This window comes from Oratosquilla oratoria, unplaced genomic scaffold, assembly GCF_046742065.1.
Source record: "Oratosquilla oratoria isolate Oo_2021 unplaced genomic scaffold, ASM4674206v1 SCAFFOLD99, whole genome shotgun sequence".
Classification (NCBI taxonomy): Eukaryota; Metazoa; Arthropoda; class Malacostraca; order Stomatopoda; family Squillidae; genus Oratosquilla; species Oratosquilla oratoria.
In genome coordinates, this window is record NW_027467763.1 from 315,439 (window position 1) to 341,474 (window position 26,036).

General features: G+C 39.5%; 1 protein-coding gene across 1 annotated transcript; it reads right to left on the bottom strand.

The window, feature by feature from the left end:
* Positions 1–482: 482 nt before the first annotated feature.
* LOC143024149 (uncharacterized) lies at positions 483–1,243 on the bottom strand. The gene is made up of 2 exons (XM_076182933.1): positions 1,059–1,243; positions 483–670 (listed from the first exon to the last, which is right to left on the bottom strand). Exons 1-2 carry the CDS (start codon positions 1,201–1,203, stop codon positions 483–485), a joined length of 333 nt encoding a protein of 110 aa, XP_076039048.1. The 5' UTR covers positions 1,204–1,243.
* Between the last annotated feature and the right edge of the window lie 24,793 nt (positions 1,244–26,036).

Below are 26,036 nucleotides of genomic sequence, written 5' to 3' on the forward strand. Positions count from 1 at the left end.
AATTTTTCTGACTGCTTGTCTCTCAGATGCTTTACATTTTCTTCAATCTGAAAAAGTTTTCAAAATGTTTTGTTGAAAATTTTAAATTTAATTGAGATTAGATTATAGTAACAGTAGGGAGCCTAATATACTTTGCAATATAACTTCTATATTACCACCAACTAACATACCTTAAAATCAGGAAATCGAGCCATCTCTATTATGTAAATCTAGGCAGGACAGTTTACTTTCTTAGTAGGTTGAATATGGTTCCTCCCTTTACAGGCCTGTGGATGATCACCTCTCTAAAATACAAGAAGACATAATATTTTGAATGTTTTATTAAACTGCTGCACCCATTGCAAGGTAATACTCAGTAGAGAAAATATCGAAATGAGCGATGATAGCCAGATGCAGTAGTCTCCTCTTTGGAGTTTGAAACTTGATGTTTAAATTTGTTGCATACTTCAAGTATCAATTCTGAATCTTCAATGTTTTAAGACTTACAGCAATATCATCCCGTTCTTTTGCATACTTCTTTTTTTTTTTTGAGTGGTCTTCAGGTCTGGTCCCTTGTGGCATGAAAGAACTTTTCTCCCCACAAAAATGAATGGTAAACCATTGAACTCTATAGGGATCCCTTGATTTTGACGGCTATAGTAAATTCTGTCTTCATGTTTTGGTTTCCATTCTGAAGGAAATATAATATAATAAGAAGTCACAGATTAGACCTTACTAGGTCTATCATAATATGTAGCCTATTTTTATTATTATACACACCATTGATTATTATATTAATTATTAGGCCTATATGATGATGATAAATGATAATAATGATAATAAATATAGGGCCTATAGGCCTAATAATCATTAGGCCTATTTATTTTATTTATATCATGAATTTGATTGAATTAGTGGGAGGATTATTCATTTAGGGTTAGGTTGGGGGCTAAAATAATGAAAAGTAGGCCTTAGCTTAGTTAGTAGTAGGGCCTACTAGCCCATCCATCATGATACTACAACACGTACATACACTACATACATCCAAAAAAGACGACAAATTCACCCGTACAACTTACCATCAGATCCAAATGACTTTTCTTCAATATAGGAGACAAACTTTGATTGTGTGCTTATCTCATAATCATTTATTCTCTGGCTAAGATCAATTAAGTTGGTGAAATGGACAACCGACATGGCATGCATGGCAGATGACTCCTGCATGGCATTGTCTCCGCCAAATGTCAGCTTCGCTACTCATCTGTCTACGCCCGCGCTAGGCTCCATGGGAAAAGTAGTACCGATCCGCGAGATGATTCTAACAACAATGTCACGTAATCGTGGGCAGTTATAATTATATTTTCGATTTAAATACCATGATTAGACACATGACAAGCTATACATCTTCTACAATGATTTAATCAGTGTTAATCTGTCATTATTAACTGATATTTCGGATACAGGTCAGTGCTGAGCGGAGAAGCATGCGCAGTGGGCGCTACCTGGAGTAATACAATGCCTGCATGGTCGCCGCCATCTTGCACAGGAACTGATGATGTATACATCATTATGGGAAAGGTGGAGGGGGAAACACCTTTCCCATAATTTGTCCCAATGTCTCTACATTTGTATACATCATTGCATATGATCCCGTGACGTCATCTACTAGCGAGTATGGAATCTAGACCTAACTGTCCCGGTTTCCGTGCTGTCGTTGCGGTCCTTGGTTCCCATCTGTTGAAGTTATTGTCCGAGTTTGGTCGTCTGTTGCTTGCGATGGCGCGAATGATACGAATTTCAAATACCTGCGGTTCTGCGCTTCTTCCGTTAACGATTCCCATATAACGCGAGAGACGATGCTGAATTTCGATACCCAAGTGGCCAGTTCGTAGTTTCCTTCTCCGTAAAGCGCGCGTTTCCCATCGATGGTTTGAATCTTAACAATGGCATGCAATTTGTCGACTAGTTCGGGAATTTTCTGTTTTCGCCAGTTTGTACACAATTTGATGACATTGTTCATTGATTCCGAATTGTTGTTAGTCCAAGACAGCGGTATTTGCGTATTTCTAATTCTAGGCGCGACGACATTGTCCGTGATACGAATCACTAAACTACTGAAGTACGTTTGAAAAGAAGGCGCGTTTTCGTCAATGTCCCGTTCGATAGTTTCCCGCGAGTTTTCCAATTCCGCCTCTGTTTTTGAGTGAACCAGTCCGTCATGTCCGAATATTTTAGCGATTAGTGAATTCCTTTGGGTCTGTCGTATTTCTAAGTCGACTAATTTCCTTTTCGCGTTTTCTTGAAGGTGCCGTGTGCACAGGACAAACGTTGCCCCCGGGAAAATGTCCTTGAGCGCTTTCGTCAGCGCCTTTTCCTCATCCGAACCGACGACTAAATTTGAAAAATCCAAAGACGCCACTTCCACTGAACACTTCAATTGCGCCTGAAGGTGGGAAAAGAAGCGTTGGTATGCGACGTAACTTCCATCCCAGTGAAGGTACATCGGTCCAAGGAAAATCGGGGGTGCCTGAGTCTTTGCGCGCAAAAGTTTCGTATTATTGAACACGGTTGTTGTTAGATAGGCCGGTCCTAGGTTCAAAGTTCTGTCCACACCAAGGACCGCCCCCGACTTCAACGCCGACGTCATCTGCAGCAGCTGCGTCTCCGTGTACAAAATGATGTTCGATGCCTTTCCGTTCGGCGTGACCACCTCCTGAATGAAAGGATGCCGACTGTCTGGGTCGCTGATTTGGCTCAAAATGTTCTGTAGGTCGTTCTGCATTATTATTACGAAACTGTTTCGCAGATCCTTTCGGTTTCTCCATGTTGTATTTCGCGTTTTGAACTTGTTTCAGATTTCGGGGCATCGTGGAGGCGTCGCTTGCCATTTCCGTGTAGGCGTCATTTGGGAGATTGCGATTTGCCAGCAGTTGGTTCATCTTTTTCTTCGTTACAGCGGAAACCTTTTCGTATGAGTTCGTATTCTTGTTCGAATTCCCGTGAATCGAATGGCATCCGGCGCGGTGGAAGTTGCGTTTATGATATCGAGAATCTTATCCCAGCGTAGGAAACCGTCCCCGATAGAGGTCTTGTCGTAGGGGTCTTGTCGGGTTCCATCAAGAAGTGGGACGAAATGGTTTGGGGTCCAAACACTGGTGCCGGCGCATCCTTGCGTATTCGTCCACATAATGAAAATTGGCGCCGCTGACGTCTTTCGGCTTCCTCGTGGCTAGAGTGTTGTGTTCAAAGTTGTAACTGCGTTGTCCATGGGTCCATTTACAGATGGATAGACGGAAACGATCGGTCGATTGATGACACTGGCGGCGGCGTGCATCGTCCACCCGGTAGAGTAGCCACTTCTCCGTACACAGTCCTTGATGGCGTCGTCATAGAAGGTGTTTAGGGCATCCCAGACGGTGTTGTGTTGCTTTCGGTACTCCTTTTCGTGCAGGATCAGTTCGATCGCAGTTCTTGGGCGTGGTCTTCTGTCCCCGAAATAGCCGTGGAAATAGCGTTGAATAGGCAGCTCCCGTTCGTGGTCGTGTCAACTGGAATCTTCGTCTCGTAGGGCGTCTCTCTCATCATCGTTGTCGTTGTGACGTCTTCTCGCAGGCAGTCCGTGAACTTGATGTCGTTGTTCGTTGTCTTGATGTCCCTCTGGGCCCGTAAAAAAATGAGTTCCCGTCTGGCGGCGTCTTCACGATGGTGTAGGTTGTCGCCTAATCTGTCCAAAGCCACGTGGAAATCGTACCCGTGGCCGCTGCGCATAAATCCCGACGTCAGGCATCTCGTACACCAGTATCCAAGGGGAGAATCTTGTAAGAACTTGAAGTCTCTGGCAACCAATTTCTCACATCAAATGTGCGCCCAGGTCCGACAACTTTCACAGTAGACGCAGTCTGTCCCGGTCGTCGTTGCTCCACATCCGCCGCAGGGGTAGGTACTTTGGAGATGGCTCGTCCTCGTCGCTTTCCTCTTGTCGTCATGGTGAACAGTAGCAGTGAAATCGCAGTATATCAGGAGTGAGAGTATTCGTGAGAATATCCTGTCAGGGAGATGGGTATAAGCTTATAAAGGCCTACCTACCGTTGCTTCACTAATTGCTCTGATTTGATTGGTCGGAGACCGTTGCGCCAGTAATTGGTCCGAATTTGATTGGCCAAGAGCTAATTACTCTTCTCCCATTGGTTAACTTACGCCCAGGCCTAATTACGCAACTGATCCAACAGCGCTGCATCAGGGCCTACTTGATAGAAAATAGCGTATGGAATGTATTTTTGCACCACATAAGCTTTAATATAATAAAAAAAAAATGAAAATGACCAAAAAACAGCAGTGTCTTGCTTTTACTCATTTCGCGTTCCAGGATAAGCCTTGTCCATATTTCGGGTTTTAGAAAATACCTGCTAAGGTTCGCGCCATTCATGAGCATGTTCCAAGATCTGAGACGCGAAAATACTCTATAACCTAATCTGACATTTTTGATCGCCAAGTCGCTAATAATATTCAGAGAGGACCGGGTGTTTTTGACTTTGAAACAGACTGATGTGAGCCAAGACAGTGTTTTGACACCCTTCCTTAAACTCGGAACTGGTTTTTTTTTTCCTTTCAGAACGTGTATGGGTTTTTCACGTCCTTCTTTTAAGCTGGACCTTTCTTTTTGCTCAAAAGGCACAAGAGCCTACCTGAAATCAAAATAGGTCACCTTTTGCCTTCTTCCTTGTTGACCTTGTCGGGGGGATTCGCTTCTGCACTTTCAATTCTTCTTTTTCTTTTGAGAGGTTTCTGGGTTCATTCAGCCCTGCTTCTGCCTTTTCATAGGACACTAGTGAAGGCCAAGCTTCAGAGGTACAGTTTGTTGGAATTTTCTTTTTCCATATTTCTTAGTATTATTGTAGGCCTAGGTTGTCAGGGACCAGGTTACTGCTCCTACTCTGTCGATTCTAATTGCTGATATCAAACTCACTTTGTTAATTGCAATCAGGATCAGTCACAGCCGCATGACACTAATTGCTGTTATCAAACTCACTTTGTTAATTGCAATCAGGATCAGTCACAGCAGCATCTGACGGGGGGGGGGGGACTGTTAAACTGTCCTCCCTCTCACCATGCATCTCCTTTCTTTTTGCTCATCAGACAACCAGCGGGTGGGGGGACTGTAAAGCCACGCCCATAGAAGGCTCCAGTGCCACACGCCATCTAGCGGCGCCTTATGGAACTTGCCGGCCAAAACAAAGATGGTGACCGAGAGAAAATTCATAGGGAGTGTCACAGACTTTGCATCAAAATAATGAAATATCTCAGCAGAATTTGAATCAAATTGGTTCAAAATCTCCAAAATCATAATTTATATAGGTTTTAATGGTTTGAGAGCATAAATCTTTGGTTTCAATTGATTGATGCCGTTAGGGCACGGTTGGGCACGGTTTAGTATCGCCGCAACTTCTCACTATATCACATCTTCTTCAGTAATTAGCCCATATAAATAGAATCACAGTTTTTGCATGGTATGTTATAAATACAACCTTCTTTACTTCTTGGAGAATTTTTGATTAACAGGCTCTTAATGTTATTGTTTTCAAATAGTATCTGGATACTAAATTTATTAAAAATGCTAGGAAGAATGATTAAGTTGTCGTGGTACAGAACTGTTAACATATTTTTATAATAAAATTGTTTGACCTGCTTGGAAATGTTTTCTTAATACTTCGCAGGTCAAACAATTTAATTATAAAAATATGTTAACAATTCTGTACCACGAAAATTTAATCTTCCTAGCATTTTTATTAAAAATTTTATCCAGATAGTATTTAAAAACAATAACATTAAGAGCCTGTTAAACAGAAATTCAACAAGAAGTAAAGAACGTATTTATAACATACCATGTAAAAACTGTGATTTTATTTGTATAGGCCAAAAAGGCAAAGGTTTAGATAAAAGAATAGGCCAATATAAATATAGTATTAGAACGGGGCAAGTGTCAAGTGGATTATTTGTCCACCAAAGGGATGGTCATAATATTGACTGGGGGAAATTCTAAAGTAATTACTTCTTGTAATAATATTATAGAAAGAAATATTATTGAATCTTGTTTCATAAAAAGAAATTTTGGAAATATGAACTTGTTTGGGTTTATTTAAATTGGACAATTTTATTATTGACATAATTGTGATATGTAACATGGGACCTTTCTGAATATCCTGTGTTCTTATGTATATATTGTTTCTGTATTGCTTTTCTGTACCTTTGAAAATGTCTTAATAGAGGAAAACATTCGGTATCTGTTTTTTCAATTTCCCGGTGGTTTCTGCAAAAATGTGTATATATATATATATGTATATGTATGTGTATATGTATATATGTATTTACCTAGTTGTATTTTACGGGAAGGGGAGCTATGCTCGTGGTGTCCCGTCTTCATCTCATTTTATCTAAACTGTTTTTAAATTCATGTATTGTTTTTGCACACACCACTTTCTCATCTGACTTGTTCCAAATGTCTATTACACTGGGGAAAGCTGTTCTTTTTCAGATCTCTTCTATAACTGTCTTTCTTGATTTCCTTTCCGTGTCCTCTTGTATTTCTATCATCCCATTTTATTAGATCCTCTCTATCAATAGTTTCTATGCCTTTCATGATTCTATAAATAGTTATCAATTCTCCTCTCTTTGCTCTAATGTCTGTATCTCAAGTTTTGCTAGTCTCTCTTCATATGATAGTTTTGAGTGTTGGTGCCAATTTTGTAATTGCTCTTTGTATTCTTTCAAGTTTTGTTATACAGTTTTTTGTACTTGGTGACCACATCGTTGCTGCATATTCCAATCTTGGTCTTATCAAAGTGATTAGTATTTTCTTCACCATTTCTTTATCCAGGTATGTAAATGCCACTTTGATTGTTCTTATTAAATTATAAGTTTCTCCAAAAATCTTGTTTATATGACTCAGGTCATTCTCATTTTCTATTTTTTTATTTCTCCTCCTCCCAATTTATGATCCTACTATTCTTTTTTTGCTTCCAAATTCCATTATACTACACTTCTTAGTATTAAACTCCATCTCCCACTTCCTACTCCATTCCCATGCTTTATTGAGATCGCGCTGTAGTGACTCACAATCTTCTTCAGTGTTCACTTTTTTCAACAGTTTTGCATCATCCGCAAAGAAGCTCGTATAACTTTCGATTCCTTCATCCATATCATTAATATATATAGCAAACATTATTGGGGCCAGAACTGTTCCTTGTGAAACACCACTTATTACTTCATACCAATTAGTGTTTGTCTCTTATCACTACTCTCATTTTTCTTTCTTGCAAAAAGTCTTCCATCCATTTAAGCAGTTTGCCCTGTATTCCTCCTTCAGTTTCTAATTTCTTGAGCATTTTCTTATGTGGTACTTTGACAAAAGCTTTTAGGTCTAGAGATGCACAATCGGCCCATCCATCTATTTCTTGTATTATATCTATTAGCCTTGAATAGAAACACATTAAGTTTGTGACGCATGATTGTCCTTGTCTGAATCCAAATTGCTTTGGATTTAGCACTTTTTTCAAAATACCTTACCCATGTACTTTTGATAATTCTCTCACAAATGTTTGCTATTGTACTTGTTAGAGAGACTGGTCTATAGTTGGTAGGGTCTTTTTTATTTCCCCCTTTATATATAGGTACTATATTTGCTCTTCTCCAATCTTTTGGAACTTTTCCTTCTTTCAATGAACTGTTTATTAGGCTATGTATTTTGTCTGCCAGTTCATTCCTGCATTCTTTCGAAATCCAGTTTGCTATTTCATCTGGTCCAAGGGCTTTTCTGACATCAAGATTACTCAAGTGTTTCATTATTTCATTCCTTGTTACTTCTATTTCTTTCATAGGGGGGACTTTTTCTTCCCATTCGCTATCTCCAGGTTGTATATTCTCCCTTGTAAACACTGATTTAAAATGCTTGTTCATAATTTCTGCCATTTTTATTTCCTGTGTATTCAACTTCTTGTCATAATTTATCTAATTCTTGTTTGTTTTTCAGTTTGTTTACAAATCTGTAAAATAGTTTTGGTTGATCATTACATTTCTGACATCTTTTTCATATTTTCTCTTTTCCTCTCTGCGCACTTGTACATATTCATTTCTATAATTAGTATTATATATATATCTTAATTGAGATATATATATATATCTTGATTGAGAGGATTAGGAGATGAACAGAAAGAGTAATTGGTGAGGAACAGTTTGGTTTTAGGACGGGTAGGGGTTGTGTAGATCAGGTCTTTGTGGTAAGACAGGTATGTGAGAAAGCTATAGGAAAGGGGAAGGATGTTTTTTGGGCTTTTATGGATCTGGAAAAGGCTTATGATAGGGTAGACAGAAAGGCACTGTGGGAGGTTATGCAGATTTATGGGATAGGAGGAAAGCTTTTGGGAGCTGTCAAGAGTTTTTATGTGAGTAGTAGAGCATGTGTTAGGATTGGAAATGGAGAGAGTGAGTGGTTTGAAGTAAAGGTGGGACTTCGTCAAGGATGCGTTATGTCGCCCTGGCTGTTTAACTTATACATGGATGGGGTGGTGCGAGAGGTGAATGCTAGGGTAGTGAGTCAGGGATTGGAGATGGTTAAAGAAAATGGAGAAAAGTGGGAGGTGAGCCAGCTGTTGTTTGCGGACGACACTGCGCTTGTGGCAGGGTCAGAGGAGGGATTGAGGATGCTGGTGGCAGAGTTTGGGAGAGTATGTGATAGAAGAAAGCTAAAGATAAATGTGGGTAAAAGTAAGGTGATGAGATGTACAAGGGGTGAAAGTGGCAGTAGACTGGAAGTGAACATTAAGGGAGAGCGACTGGAGGAAGTGGATAGTTTTAGATACTTGGGTGCAAGTGTAGCAGGAAAAGGTGGAGTGAAGGTGGAGGTAGAATGTAGATTGAGAGAAGCGAGTAAATGCCTTGGTGGTTTAAAGAGTGTAATGAGAAATAGACATTTGGGAATGGATGCGAAGAGGAGACTGTATGAGGGAGTGATTGTGCCAACAGCACTGTATGGGGCAGAAACGTGGAACATAAGAGAAGAAGAGAGAAGGAGTTTGAATGTGTTTGAGATGAGGTGTCTGAGAAGTATGGCGGGGGTTACTAGGCTAGATAGAGTGAGAAATGAGGAGGTGAGGAGGAGAACAGGGGTGAAAAAGGATTTGGGAGAGAGGGTTGATGAAAGAATATTAGGATGGTTTGGACACATGGAAAGAATGAGTGAAGAAAGACTAGTAAAAGAGGTATGGAAGGCAGATGTGGAGGGAGTGAACATGAGGGGACGTCCTAGGATGAGGTGGATGGATGGGGTGAAGGGGGCTTTGGGGAAGAGGGGAATGTCTGTTGAGGAAGGAAGGGAGAGGACAGAAGACAGAGGTGAGTGGAGAATGGTTGTATATGGATGATGTTGTGACTGCATGAGGAGGAATGGGCGGGGGGGGGGTGGGGTAGTATGTGTGAGTAAATTTTGACGCAGCCCGAAGGGATTTCTCCCCGTCCTCTCCTTATATGCAAAGGGGGACGGAGAGGGGGGGTCGCCGATTAAATGAAGCGGCCTTGCTGTGGATGTACTGTGTCTTGCGACACTGCTTCTGACCCAGGGCGGTGGGCAGGGTGCAGGGATGACCCGTCGTCCAGGAGGTGCTCAGATGAGAGGAAGGGTGGGAGGGGTGTGGAGTGTATTTGGGGATGAAATGGGTGGGAGTGTTTTTATGCCTTTCCCTTTTTGGCTACCTCCCTTGGAAGGGGGAAAAAGCCTTGGTATATGTATGTATGTATGTATAATTAGTATATATTTTCCATTTTTCAGGTCTTTTTTCAATTTTGTCCAAGCTTTATCTCTTTTGTCTTTTAACTCCCTACAACTTTTGTTGTATCAGGTCTTTACATATTCTTTTTCTTGCTTTTGTCTTGGGACATACTTTTCCTTTTTATAAATCTTTGTCATAATATTCCATTTCTCTTCCACTGTTGTTTCCTTTTTGTATATTCTTTCCCAGTTTTATTTTATCAAAATTTGTTTTTTCATACATCAATCTTCCTTTTCTATATTGTTCATTTCTTTTCATGTATTTTTCCTCACTTAATTGCAGTTCAATCAATATGTGGTCACTTTTACTTATTGGTGTCTTGTATTCAATCTTTTCCACTATTTCAGGTTCTGATGTGATTATTAGGTCCAGTCTCGATGGTTCTTCATTTCTATACCTAGTGTTCTCTTGAATCCATTGGGTTATTGTATGGTCAATAATCATCTCAAGTAGAACATTTCCCCATGAGTCGTCTCCCCCCCCCCTTTACTGTCATCTCTTCCCAGCAGATATCTCTGCAATTAAAGTCGCCCATTTTAACTATTCTTACATCTTCCATTATCTTGTTTAATGTTATCCTTGTGTCTTCTAACATACTTTTACGTTTCTCTTCCCACGAGGCCGTTTTTGGAGGTACATAAATTATTACAAACTTTCTGCTCTTCCTATCTCTGTCTACCACTTCCATCATGATCATCTCTATTCTTTCCATATGTGACATTCCTCATGTTTATATCCTTCTTAGTCAGGAACATAACTCCACCCCCTTGTTTTATCTCTTTCTAATCCAATAATTATATGCATCATGTCCTACACCTGTGGTTCTTAACCTGGGGTACCTGTACCCCCAAGGGGTACGAAACCTTAAACCTGGGGGTACGAGACATGATAGCCATTGCAATGGTACTGTATATTTACGAGAAAGCAAACAAGGTTTGCATCACTCATCCTTTTCATATATTTGCATTGTATTTGTATTGGATGGGGGTACGAGAACATTTTTCTGAGATATCAAGGGGTATGGGCACTGGAACAGATTAAGAACCACTGTCCTACACTGTTGGGTGGTAGTGGACCTTTAAATTTTGTCTCTACAATTCCCATTATGTTTGGTTCTTTTTCCTTCAGATAATCATTCAGTTCGTTCAAGCCTGTTATTAATCCATCTATATTTGTGTAAGACTCTTAATTTTCTGCTACTTCCATTGTATTTTCTGTTTCCCTTTTGTTTTTCTCTGTTATGAGCCATTTCCTCACTTTAATATTCACTACTCTCCAATAGAATTCCTCTTTTTCTGACTTTGTTCTGTTCTCGTTTTTTTCCTTAGCTTCTCTTCTTTTCGTTTTTTCCTCCTCTCTTTCCTCTTTATTCATTTCTCTTTTTATCCATACCTTTTTATATTGTTCACTGTCTGTTAGTTTCCCTGTTTTGCTAAGATATTCGCTGCTGTCATTTGTGACCCAAATTTAATCTTAATTGGTCTATCTGTACTATATTTCCCGAGCCTACATATTTCTTTTATTTGTTTCCCAATTTCAGGTTCATCCTCCCGAACTAATTCTAATAAATTGTTTACTTTTTCTTCTTCCTCCTTAATTCTTGTAGCCCTGTTTAAGTTATACTTCTCTTCCATCCCTAATATACAAGGTAACTAAAAAAGTTCTGTCTGTTAAGAAAAAAAAAAAAAATGCTTTACAGTATGTGTAACTTATATTTAGTGTTCGAAGTAATCGCCATCGGCATCCAGCACCTGCCAACGTGTCTCCAGCTGTTCAATCCCTTTGTGGTAAAACTCGAGGGTTTTGGACGCAAAGAAGTCCGTGAGGGTTAAGCGCAAGTCTGCTTCATTGGTAAAGGATTTCCCACGAAGATGATTATCCAGGGAGTGGAAGAGGTGGTAATCGGATGCGCAAGGTCAGGTGAAGATGGTTGATGGCACAAAGTCTCCCACCCAAGTTGCTGTATGGTATCCCTGACCACCCGCGCGACATGCGGCCTGGCGTTGTCATGGAGGAAAAGCACGCCTTTGCGACTCACCAGTGCTGGCTCCTTCTGGCGTAATGCCTGTTGCACATGTTTCAATTGCTGTGAGTATAGGTCTCCAGTGACCATTTGGCCCATTGGTAGCAGCTCATAATGAACCACTTGACGACCTGTTCACCAGACACAAAGCATAATCTTGCGTGGGTGCATAGGTGGTCTTGCGGTGTGAGGGACAGCATCCTGAGGTGACAACCAATGTCTGGAACGCTTGGGAGTTTTGTGCAGAACCCACTTTTCATCACTGGGAAGCACTCAATTGAATAAGGATGTGGTACGGTGGCGAGAAAGCAGCGATATGCAGGCTGCCACTCGTTCTCTCTTGTGGACCTCCAACAGCGTGTGTGGAACCCACTTGCTCAGTTTGAACGTCTTACCTAGGCGGTGCAGGTGAAGTCTGTTTCATCAGAAATGTTGAACTGTCTTGCAAGTTCACCACACGTTAGACTACTGTCCTCTTCAATGGCCGCCTTCAGGACTCCGACATTCAAAACCTGTGGTCGTCCACTGCGAGGCTCATCACAGAGGGACAAATCTCCCGACTTGAATTTTTGAAACAACGCCTTGCAGTATGTTCATTCACAGCACCATCCCCAAATGCTTGAGACATGCGGCGACTTGATGCAGCTGCTGATAAGCCCACTTTGAAGTCGTAAGGCAAACAGCCCCGAACGAGATCTGTAGACACTTCCATCTTTCTCCGCTGCTGTCCGGTGTGTAACTGATGGGTGGGCCTGGGGTGCCGCCGATTCCTCGCTTGTGTGGATGAACGGTTACCAGTTAGCCTTTAAACGTCTACAAACATAGGAAAGTCTGTAGTTTCACTGCAGCTACCATTTTCTAACCATTAGGTGAGAAAGAAAATGGATATAAATAATACTAATTAACCATATAATGTCTTGGGGAGAGTAAAGGATCGTGCGTCAACAGTTAATGTGCCTCAAACATTTATGCTTAAAATGTAAAAAAGTAGCAAATACGTAAGGTTAAGAGTTGTTAAACGGAACATATGAACATATAGATAATTTATTTTCATCATTATATAAAGATGATATATAAATGATTAAATGTTCACAAAGTATAGTAAAAAAAATTACGTGGCACTGCATGATTTAATGAAAATACTTTTATATAAAGAATATATACACAGCAAAGCTATAATTTCTAAACAAAATAGTTAACATTATTAATCAACATATGTGTAAATATGTTGGAAATATCCGTGCTAGTTTATGTACAGTTCAACATAGACCAGGATGGCTTTAACTTGTAACAAGCTCCTTGTCCTCTGACTGCTTCAGATATGTGACAGAGGGCTTTTACGGAATCAAGATTTAATTTATTTCTGATGTGTTTTTATTGGGTGTAATTTAGAAAACGACCGTTCAGCGGCTGTGTTTGTGACAGGCAGCCAATATCTGTAGTGCAAATGTAGTCACAGTTTTAAAGGGATACTCATCACCATATTTCACAGTTGCAAGCTTGTTATAAAATTCGATTGGCTCTCCTGCTTTCTCTGTTACCTCAGTGGGCAATGGAACACTGTTTAAGCCTCTCCAATTGTTGTCAAGTGTTTGAATCTCTCCTTCATATACAGTGGCGGCTCGTAGCTAAAATTAGTGGGGGTGCTGCTCCAGAAAAGTTTTAGCCTTTGTTTTAATATTGTGTAAAAGGAAACAAACAGGTATAAAAACAAAATTTATTATGAAACTTAACAAAATCCTAAAAAAAAGTAAAATTAAACATTTTTATTTACTAAAACCTAAATTGTTACAATTCAAGGTTGATCCATTCATTTAAAAACAAAATCAATTCTTCTTGTTTTAGTTTATGCGAAAAGATCAATAATTTTCTCCTTGATGTCTGCATGACAACTGAGGACATTTTTCTCCATTGAAAGCACTGCAAGTGCATTTAGTTTTTCAGATTTCATAGTGCTTCTTAGGAACGTTTTTATTCTTTTCAGTGTTGAAAAGCAGCGTTCTGCCTCTGATGTAGTCATGGGAATTGTCAAGAGGATTTTTATCAGTTTCATAATTTCACTAAGAACATCATCTAGATTATTTTCCAAGATAAATTTTAACAGCTCAATTAATTTGCAATATTCATGAATATCAGATCTACAATAGAATACTTTTAGTTCAGTTTCAAGCTTTTCTTTGTCAATCATGGGATATGCTTCAATGGTCAGTACTATTTCTTGTGTAGGAAATTCATTCTTAAAACTAGTGAAGCATTTCTTGTTGAACAATTTAGCAGCTACTAAGTGTTTAGTGGAGGAATATCTGTCCATTATATCAACACATACACAGTCACACACTTCCTTAGCTTCTGCCATGAGTATCTTTGAAGGATTCTCACTGTACTTTGAGTTTCTTATTTCTAAAATAGCAGTTTTGAAATTTGCTATGTATTCATTAACTTTAAACACACTAATTTCTTGAGATTGCATTTGGTTGTAAATTATTTCAACATGAGGCATAATCTGGTGTAAAAGCTCTTACCAAAACTTGAAATTATCATCATTCAGGTATTCTAAAATTCCTGTTGCCTCTGCAATGGTTTGATCTGTATTTGATGTTGACTGAATTTCAGTAAGGCAGTTTTTTAAAGGTTGCAAATGTTCATGAACTCTGTTTATGGTCCGTATGTTGAAGTTCCACCTTGTAGAAAATGGATGTGGAATACTGATGTCCATATGCTTCTTGAGAATGGACTCACGTTGTGGTGATCTTGAGAAGAATGTTGGAATAGCCAGAATGTTAGAGAAAAATATTCTTGCGTTTCGTGTAATACTTGCTGCATTTCTCATTAAATTAAGTTGATGTGCATAACAGTGAATGAAATGTGCATTGCTATAAACTGCTTTTATTTTTGCTTGAACTCTTGCTCTTTTGCATTCCATGACATTTGCACCATCAAATGCCTGAGCCATCCGTTTTTGTCCATTTCCTTGAAGGATTATGTCCAATTGTTCTAAAATACGTTTTGATATGCCATCTGCAGTTTGATTTTCTGGAATAAAGAATCCCCAAAAATGCTAAAATATTTCTCCATTCAATACATACCGTAGAACAAAGACCATTTGAGTGTGCTCTGAAACATCTGTTGTGTCATCAGCCATCACAGCTACAATGGAAGCTTTTCTAATTTCTGTCCTTAACTCCTCATGGTACATTTGTAGCAGGCAGTCAAGTATCTCATTCTGAATGGTCTTTGAAATACCTTTGAAGACTTTACTGGTTTCTAAGTGATTCTTCAAATCTGGATCTAATTTAGATGCAAAATTTACTAATCCTCTAAATATCCCTGGATTAACGGAATCCTCTTTTTCATCATGTCCACGCAAGGGAGTTTCAATGTGTCCACAAAAGAAAATGCAGTCTATTATTTTGGACAAAATTTCACAGTTCTTTTTAACCTTTATATTATGCCTCGCTAAGTTTCTCCTTAATATTTACAGTTCCTAAAAGTGACAGCGAAAGTACATTATCAACGTGCTTCTTTGACTTTTCATGCTTTTCATTTTTTTCTTTCATTTTGTTTATAGTTCTAAAACCATCTTTTGTCCACGTTACATCGCCTCCAAACAGCAAACATGGGAAGCAAAACAGAGCATTTTTACTTCACAGCCGCAAAGCCAGTTTTTCCGTTGGTACCATTCAGAATTAAAGCTACAAATATATTTCTTGTTGCTTATGCCAGGCTGAGATGTTTAAATATCTGGTGTTGAACGGCCTCTTTTCTTAACTGTAACTTTCTCATGTAGAGACAGCTGTGAAAACTTAAGCTGCTGAAGTTCACTTACAGTCACAGAACTTATTTCTTGGGGATGCAAGGACGCCACCACAGAATTGATTTCTTGGGGATCCAAGGTCGCCACCACAGAATTGATTTGTTGGGGATGCAAGGATGCCACCACAGAATTGATTTGTTGGGGATGCAAGGACGCCACCACAGAATTGATTTGTTGGGGATGCAAGGACGCCACCACAGAATTGATTTGTTGGGGATGCAAGGACGCCACCACAGAATTGATTTCTTGGGGATGCAAGGACACCACCACAGAATTGATTTCTTGGGGATGCTAGGACATCACCACAGAATTGATTTCTTGGGGATGCAAGGACGCCACCACAGAATTGATTTGTTGGGGATGCAAGGACGCCACCACAGAATTGATTTGTTGGGGATGTAAGGACGCCACCACGCCGCCTCGTGTGCAGCTTCCTATGTGCGCATGCACACAACAGCCAAACACCATGTCACTGGAACTGTGGAGCGCACAGTTCCATACAAAGATTTTTGTATTTTTTCATAAACTAGGGGATGGCTACTGACATTAAGCTTAAGGATTATATATTGTACAAGTATAAAGAAAGAATTAAAGAAAGAAGGACTCATTATATTGAATGTTATCGATGATATCAAGTGGAAATAGGGGGTGCTGCAGTTCCGCAGTGCCTATACACGAGCCGCCACTGTTCATATATCCGTGGCAAACATTGAACTATAGGGTGCAAGGAAGGCATGAAATCACGCGTTCGTGGGTCAATGAATTTTTCAGGAATAAAATATCTCATTTCCCACAGGATCACTATGGTCGAATCGTTTCTTTATTTCTTCACATAGTTTTATCATGAACATTCTGCATCTTCCTCTCAATCATTTACCATATCAGCATTTCTGTTGTACTCTGGTTTTTGCAGTAAGGCATGAACATATGCCCCTAAGTATATGTTGCTTAAAGGAGCATGGTTACTATCCATGGGTGGATCAAATGTGGAAATAGGAGACCTATTGATCAAGTCTGTATGGCAAAAATACTGTAATGTTGTCTTGTATAGTTTAAGATGGTCATGTACAAGTATATGTTGCTTAAAGGAGCATGGTTGCTATCCAGGGATGGATCAAATGTGGAAATAGGAGACCTACTAATCAAGTCTGTACGGCAAAAATACTGTAATGTTGTCTTGTATAGTTTAAGATGGTCATGTACATGGAAAATTGTTGGGGTATCCTTTTGAAACAAGTTTAAGCTTGTCACAGTTGGTAGAATAAATTGCAAAAAAATTCAAATATAAAAACACAGAGGGGTCGCTTAGATCTTTTACAATATTGGTTACCACTCAGTTTCTCTTGTCTTTCAATGTGCGCAAAATATTCTTATAATGCATCCCATTGTTTTATAATTCTTTCTACTGCTTGCTGGAGTGACAGCCAACGGGTTTGGCAAGGATGGAGCACTTTATGTGGTTTAACATGTAGTAATGTCTGGAAACATTTGAATTAATTTTTTCGTTTGGCGCTGTATGCAAAATATGTATAGATATTTCTAATTACATCTTCACAATGTCTGGGGAGAGTTTTAGCCGCCTCTGATGCACAAAGATGGAGGGAGTGAGAAATGCATTTAAATATACTAATTCCTGGAAATGTTTGCTTCAACCTGCTACTCAAAGAATTATAGTCCCCCATGATGTTTGAGGCACCATCAGCAGCGAAACCAATCAAATTATTGAGAGGAATAGCATGTGTGTGTAAGGTATTGACCAACATCTTATATAGTGACAGTCCAGTCGAACCACACATCTCATCATTTGCACCATAGATGTTGATTAGATCCAGCATCCTTGTAACAATGGCCCCCTTGATTGCATCATAATATTTCACAATCATTGTTAAGCATTTTGTCGCACTAACATCTGTTGGCGCAAGAATTACTGAAAATTTGTTTTGCCTCAAGTCTCTCACCATTTCCTCTGAGATAAGACCTTACTTTTTTGCTACGTCAGTACATTTTGTTCTTTTCTTGTGTAGTCCTTTTGCAATGGCAGAATCGGGAAACATTTGCAGAGGTCAGCCGTGGTCAGCAAGAAGGAAGGGCAAGTTATGCTCAGCTATAAAGCAAATCAACAAAAATATATGCCGAGCTGATCTGTGCACAAAGATCCGGATGTTCTCTTTGATCTTCTGGGATGGAACTGGCGGCATGAATCTCTGTATTCTGTAAAGCATGGCACGATTAATCAAGGAAGTGATGTCACACCAGAGTAAAACAAGCAAACAAAATGATAATTCATGTTTGTGAATTTTATCAAGCCTTCACTCCAACCAAAGGACGTCTTACAATGGTCCCTAACTGGACAGATTAACAGCATTAGCACCTTACCATGTGTCTTTTTACCATCGTCAGATTGCTTGCAAAGGTTTTCTGACACATCAGACAATAAGCTTTTGTTGGATCTCCATCTACCTATGCCAACCATGGCTTGAATTCCTCCATCTCCAGCCATGCGTCTCTCAGCTTCCGTTTATTAGTCATGATATATAATCTGAAGTAAACCATGAAATATAAAGTACACAAGTTCAAGATATGCATTCCATTTTCTTTGGAGTGCCTCCCATTCAGAAGAATTTATTGCAAAGGGGTAACTTAGTCAGATTCGGTACACTCATGAAAGATTACTTACTTGTGATACTTTGACTGTTTAGAGGACTATTATTTCGTGTGTGTTATGCATGCAGTAGTATTAGAGAAAATTAAATCAGTTGAACACACTGGCAAATAGGCATGGCTCATCTCGGAGTGATCCTTGAAGTGCGGCTATTAGGAAGGCAACCACAAAACTGACTAGTTCTGCTTCATAGTTCGAATGAATTTTGCCTCAGTTTGCATATTTTCTACAATAGTTTGCCAGTGCACTGCACAGTTATGTCCAGAAATATGTGTAAACATAGTAAAAAAAAAAAAAAGATATATCCAACGTAAAAAGCTGAATTTTCAATGAGGAATTTTATTCTACTGAAAGAGGAATTTGATATTACCCTAGTATGTCTGCTAAATATATTTGTAGTAAGCCATTCATCAATCAAATTAATACAATTTGTTAATTACTTCTTATAACATCCGTATTAATAACATTTACATACATACCTACATACATACATATACCAAGGCTTTTTCCCCCTTCCAAGGGAGGTAGCCAAAAAGGGAAAGGCATAAAAACACTCCCACCCATTTCATCCCTAAATACACTCCACACCCCTCCCACCCTTCCTCTCATCTGAGCACCTCCTGGATGACGGGTCATCCCTGCACCCTGCCCACCGCCCTGGGTCAGAAGCAGTGTCGCAGGACACAGCACATCCACAGCAAGGCCGCTTCATTTAATCGGCGACCCCCCCTCTCCGTCCCCCCTTGCATATAAGGAGAGGACGGGGAGAAATCCCTTCGGGCTGCGTCAAAACTCACTCACACACACTACCCCACCCCCCACCCCCCGCCCATTTCTCCCCATGCAGTCACAACATCATCCATATACAACCATTCTCCACTCACCTCTGTCTTCCGTCCTCTCCCTTCCTTCCTCAACAGACATTCCCCTCCTCCCCAAAGCCCCCTTCACCCCATCCATCCACCTCATCCTAGGACGTCCCCTCATGTTCACTCCCTCCACATCTGCCTTCCATACCTCTTTTACTAGTCTTTCTTCACTCATTCTTTCCATGTGTCCAAACCATCCTAATATTCTTTCATCAACCCTCTCTCCCAAATCCTTTTTCACCCCTGTTCTCCTCCTCACCTCATTTCTCACTCTATCTAGCCTAGTAACCCCCACCATACTTCTCAGACACCTCATCTCAAACACATTCAAACTCCTTCTCTCTTCTTCTCTTATGTTCCACGTTTCTGCCCCATACAGTGCTGTTGGCACAATCACTCCTTCATACAGTCTCCTCTTCGCATCCATTCCCAAATGTCTATTTCTCATTACACTCTTTAAACCACCAAGGCATTTACTCGCTTCTCTCAATCTACATTCTACCTCCACCTTCACTCCACCTTTTCCTGCTACACTTGCACCCAAGTATCTAAAACTATCCACTTATATAGGTATGTATTTATGTCGATCTTTTGCCAAGTGGCAGATGAGAAAAAAAAAAGCTACAGGCAGTTGCCAGATGTCATTGTTCTACATTTCGCAGCAAAAATTCTACGAACGGCAACACTGGGGTGGGCACAGTGCGTGTGTTTTTATGTCTGATGTTCCTACTTTAGTCTCTTCAAATTTGAAAACAATTGCTACACGCATTGCGTTTATATTTCAACTTCATTCAATGGCTAATCAAAAAACGGACAGAACTTTTTTGGTTACCTTGTAATTATACATTTCTTTTTATCTGCTAAGTCTTACTACAGAGAGATCGAAAAGTGCACATCAAAAAGAAAACGCATCTAAAATATGTAAAATATTGGTTAAACTAGAACTATTAAATGTGAAAATTTATTCAATGTGTATGAATCAATATGTATAAATTCAAAAAGGATATTACAACATATGCTCAAAATGGCCACCATCTTCATTAATGCATGCCCGAACTCTTTTTACCATATTTGAGGCTACTTTACGAAGCGTGTTTACACTAATGTTGTTAATCTCCGCTGTAATATTCATCTTTACTTCATCTAGGGTGCGGGGCCTATTTCGATAGACCTTTCCTTGAAGGTAACCCCACAAAAAAAAATCTGGTGATGATAAGTCAGGTGAACGTGGGGGCCACAGTCCCCTAAGGGCCCCATTCACGACAACGATTTTCAACCCCAACCCAGATTTCGAACATGGTCGGGGTTGGAGTTGTGGTTGGCGGCTTCGCCACTCACTGCAACAACCAATTGTCCAATTTTTCGCAGTTGATCCGCAGTTCTATTGTGATAAGATGTCTGATCTCGACTCTGACGATCTTTTTAATATTGCTGTTTTTTTAGAGGCAGATAGAAAGCTAAAAAGAAAAAAAAGTCAGTGGTGTAAGTCTTGGCTTCAAAAAAGAAACAAGCTCTCCCATAATCAATTACACTGTACAACAAATTTCAGGATTAAGAAAAAAACATAGTTCTCATGTGCGTTTTATTATGAAGTTCAGTGTGCTGAATTCAAATTTGATAACAAAAATGTCATGCCACGTCACAATTTTTTGTAAATCGCTGTTTTAATAATTATGCAATTAATAGAGATTTCCAAGGTTCCATAAATGTATTTTGCTCCCAAAGTCAGATTAAATGTCTTCATTGTATTTATTTAATTAATATATAATGAATCGGCATGTTTGTTAGCTTTATATAATGTATTAACCTACAATCTATTATTTACTTCTTCTTTTATAAGACGTCTCAGGCGTGTCACGCTTCAGGTTCCAACAGAAGTCAGCCAGCATAGCAGGGCTCCATTTTCCCTTGTACCTGTTTTCCATTGACGCTATATCTTGATGGAACTTCTCTCCACGTTCATCACTCACATCTGCTGCATTCTCTGGGAAGAAGGACAGATGAGAATGAAGAAAGTGTATCTTCAGTGACATATTGCATCCGAGATCTTGGTAGCATTTGATTAGCCTCTCCACTTTACGCTCTCGCTGGGACTCTTGGTGCTTTCCCAGAAGCCCTTTGCATACATCTTTGAATGCATGCCAGGCCGCTAGCTCAGGTTCATCCATTGTCGCCTCAAAGTCCTCATCATTTATAAGCTTGCGAATCTGAGGGCCTACAAATATACCCTCTTTAATCTTGGCATCACTAATTTTAGGGAAGATCCCTTTGAGATACTGGAAACATGGCTTGTTATGTTGCAGTGCTTTGGTAAATTGCTTCATTAGGCCTAGTTTTATATGCAGTGGTGGCAAAATGATTTTTTCCTTCTTAACTAGTGGCTCATGAATTACATTATGGCATCCAAGCATCATAGATTCCCGAGATGGCCATTCTGAGCGTATATAATGTTCTGATCTGGCCCTACTGTCCCACTTGCAAAGAAAGCACATAAATTTGGTGTATCCAGTTTGTAGCCCATTAAGTATGGCTACTACTTTCAAGTCTGCACAAATTAACCACTCATGCTCTTTGTAACTTATGCTGTCTAGAATAAAAGCAAGGTTCTCATATGTCTCTCTTAAAATGACTGAGTAAGCAACTGGAACTGAAGGCATGGTGTTCCCAATGTGCAACAGAACTGCTTTTATGCTGTAAAGGGATCCATCTATGAATAGCCTCCACTCATTGGGTTCATAGGACAGCTCAAGGGCACTGAATAGGCCTCTGATATCATTACAATAAGTCAAGTTGTTTTCCAAAGTGAAGAAATCCTGTAGATTTGCAGAACGCTTCCTAAATACTGTAATTCGAGCTTCTTCATCCAACAGGTGCCAATGTTGCAAACGTGAGGCCAGGAGTTCACTCTGTTGCTTAGTAAGTGTTAGATCACGAACTAGATCATTGAGTTCTGGTTGTGTCGTATACGTTGCATCTTGAGATTCTGAATCGTCTGAGTTGCTCGTGTCATCGCTTGGTAGTTCAGAGGGCGGCTGTGGTACAGGAATATCACTTGAATGTAGAACTGGGCGAATAGCAGACTGAAGATCTGGATACACGATAGATTTCTTGCCTTTTCTGTTGCGACCTGCAGGAAAATAAAATAAAATCAGACTAAAAATGGATACTATTGGTTGTGATCACGTGCAAAAATAGTGGAAGTGCAACTTATTATGTATTTCGATCTTTTTTATTGATACATCTCTTGAAAATATATATAAAAACAGTAAAAAATAAACACTGAACACCCACCTTTAATATCCGTTAAGCAGAAGTAGCAATCTGTTGAGTGGTCCTTTGGCTCCCTCCAGACCATTGGTACGCCAAACATGAGGCCAGTCCCTTTGCCTTTCACCCAGGCAGAAAGGGAACTTGTACACCTGACACAACATATGTGAGGTGCCCAGCTTTTGTCCTGGTCACCCACTTTACATCCAAAGTACAGCTCATAAAGTTTCTTTACACGTTGAGTCAACTGTCTCTTGTATTGCCTTAATGTAACTGATCCACATATATAACAAAACTTGTCTGGCGAATTCTTGCATTCTCTAGGCATCTTAACTCTGTATCCTGTTAAGAAAAAAAAAACCACATAGCTATGTGAAAAATTATATAAATGGTAAAAGCAACAAAAAATACCGTTCAGATAGACATTGCGGGCACTGCTATTTACGAAGAACTGGAGGGTCACAGAAAGAAACGGATGTTATATTCGTGATCTACGCAAAAAATAACTCTAGAAAAGGATAGTCTCATTTCCGTTTTTTTTTTTCATTGTTATACAGTGTTATTAGAGGAACTAAGACTAGAGCCTAAAGACTATATGAACTATTTAAGAATGGATGAATCCACATTTTTAGAACTTCTGTCCTTGGTAACACCAATCATAAAAAAAAACAGGATACGATGATGAGGAAGGCTATTACACCTCATGAACTCGTATGTACATTACGATTCCTAGCAATAGGGAGGTCATATGAACACCTCAAATTTTCCTCCATACAGTTTTTAACGAGCCAATTTTTTTAACTACATCATCATGCGTAGCTGCGGGGTTTTAAATTTTGAAACAAGTATTTCAAAAACATTGTTTTTCATTATTTTATTTGAGTATTCTTTACTTTTAACTTTACATAGGCATGGATGTTGATGGTATATCTCAATAATCTCTCTTACGAAATCTTAACTGTACGCTTCCATTTTTTTAGTTATGCAGCACAACTATAGCTACAAACGCATGGTACGAAATTTTGGGCACAAGTGATAGATTTGGTTGTCCGCGTCCATCCACCACTCCAACCCCAACACAGACATAAAGCTCCACTCACAAAATATCAGGAAAATCTGAACGACTCCAACCCCAACCACGACCTGCAAATCGGGGCACAACTATAGCTGCAAACGCACGGTACGAAATTTTGGGCACAAGTGATATATTTGGTTGTCCGCACCCATCCACCACTCCAACCCCAACACAGACATAAAGCTCCGCCCACAAAATATCAGGAAAATCTGAACGACTCCAACCCCAACCACGACCTGCAAATCGGGGTTGCGATGTAGGTTGTTGGAGCCCATCCACGAGAAAATTTGGTCTGGGTTAGGGTTGAAAATCGTTGTCATGAATGGGGCCCTTTAGAGATGATCTGCTCGCCGAAAAACTAATGTAAAAAATCCATACTTGCTTTGGATGTGTGACATGTAGTCCCGTCTTGCTGCAACCAGCAATAACGCTCACTTTCTTCCAGCAATGCAATAAACTGAGTAATGATGTCCTGGTACACATCACTGTTTACTGTAGTTTCGAAGAACAAAGGGGCCACTATTCGAGGACGTGATACAGCACACCACACTCCAATTTTCTCACAGTGCAAAGGTTTTTCGTGCAAGGCATGAGGATTTTCGGCAGACCAGATTCTTGTGTTTTGGCTGTTGACATAGCCACTAAGGTGAAACCACGCCTCATCAGTGAAGAAAACACGGTCAAGCTCTGCAACTCCATGGATATCAACAAATGACCGAAACCGTCTACAGTACTCTTTACGCTTTATTTTATCTGGTGGCTTCAATTCCTGAACACAGCGAACATGAGATGCATGTAAATTTAACTTTTTCATCGCTTTCTGAGCACTTCCATATGAAATCTGAGATTGTGCTGAAAGTCTCCTCAAACTTTTTGAAGGCGAACGCTGCATCGCATCTCTAACTTCACCAAGTTTAGCATCAGTCAGAATTTTTGGTCTACCGGTTCTCTTCTTGTCAGCTACAGCTCCTGTTTCCCGGAAACAGGCTATTAATCTTGTGATTGTGGAATTTTTAGGCACTTTGACACCTGGATATTTTTCATGAAATTAATTTACAACACGTGCATATGAACGACTAGAAAATAATGTTCAACAATAAAAACTCGCTGCTCTTGTGTAGCAGTGTGTCGGTGAGGAAAGTTGAAAAACGGGGTCTTGCCTTTTGAGTTTATTAGCAAGCGGATGTAAACAAAGAAGCGACGTCTAGAACGTCTTCGTATCAATAACTTGACATAAACAAAAGATGTCTACATAGGATTCAATTTGATACACACGACCAAAGGTGCTGTATAGGATCTAAACCTATTACAAAGTATATAACATATGAGAATCACATATGTAAGGAATCTACAGCACCAGTATACAATTCTATAACACCATCTACATGTATATAAAACTAATAATAAGACAATTAATCTCAATTTACCACATCCCTTTTCCCTTATTGAAAAAGGAGTATCCATAAGAACATAACTGAAACATTTATCTTTATAACACCACAATTATAGATTCAATCAATCAGGTGGTTTCACAACTCTGCTAGATCTTCTAACTGGTTGTGGACTTGGTACATTCACAGCATTATCATCATTATCAACATTTACAGAGGAATTTTCATCAGCCTTATCCATTACTTCTGAACTATCAGGACAGTGTCCTTGACCTGAAGAATACATAGGCACAAAAGGTTTACTGCTACCCGAGTTATCTTTACGTACAGTGTCATTACTGGGAACAGTTGGTGTATATCTAGGCATAAGTTGATCAGAATGTCTTTTCCAAACAATGTTCCCAAAATCTCTTAACATCACTTTGTAGTTTCTCACACCTAGAACTTCAGTTACTTTCCCTTCCAACCATGAATGACCTTTTCCATAGTTCTTTACAAAAACAACATCATCAATCTTATATTCAGACTTCTCAAACTTACACTCTTTTTTCCAAAACCTTTTCCTTCTTATTTTGTGGTTTAATTTTCTTAATTATACCTCTGAAGTTTCTGTTAAACATTAGCTCAGCTGGAGCTTTACCTGTGGAACAATGAATTGAACGTCTGTAGTTATACAAAAATCTACAAATTCTGGTTCTGATATCACCTTCCTTAAATTTACTTAATCCTTCCTTGAAAGTTTTTACAGCTCTCTCAGCTAAACCATTAGATGATGGGTTATATGGGGCTGGTGTCCTATGTTTTATTCCATTCTTTTCAAAGAAAGTCTCCATTTCCTCAGATACAAATGATGAGGCATTATCTGAAACTACAATGTCAGGTAACCCAAAATTACAAAGTTTTTCTCAGCATAGAAATTGTTACTGTAGATGTTGTTGACTTTGTTACATGAACATCCATAAATTTTGAGTGTGAATCCACAATCACTAAAAAATAATTTTCATTGATTGGACCTGCATAGTCCATATGGAGTCTACACCAAGACTTACCCGTCTCAGGCCATGATAAGGTAACTTCCTGAGAACCTTGAAATTTTTTAAAACAAATTGAACAAGCTTTAGTACATACATATACA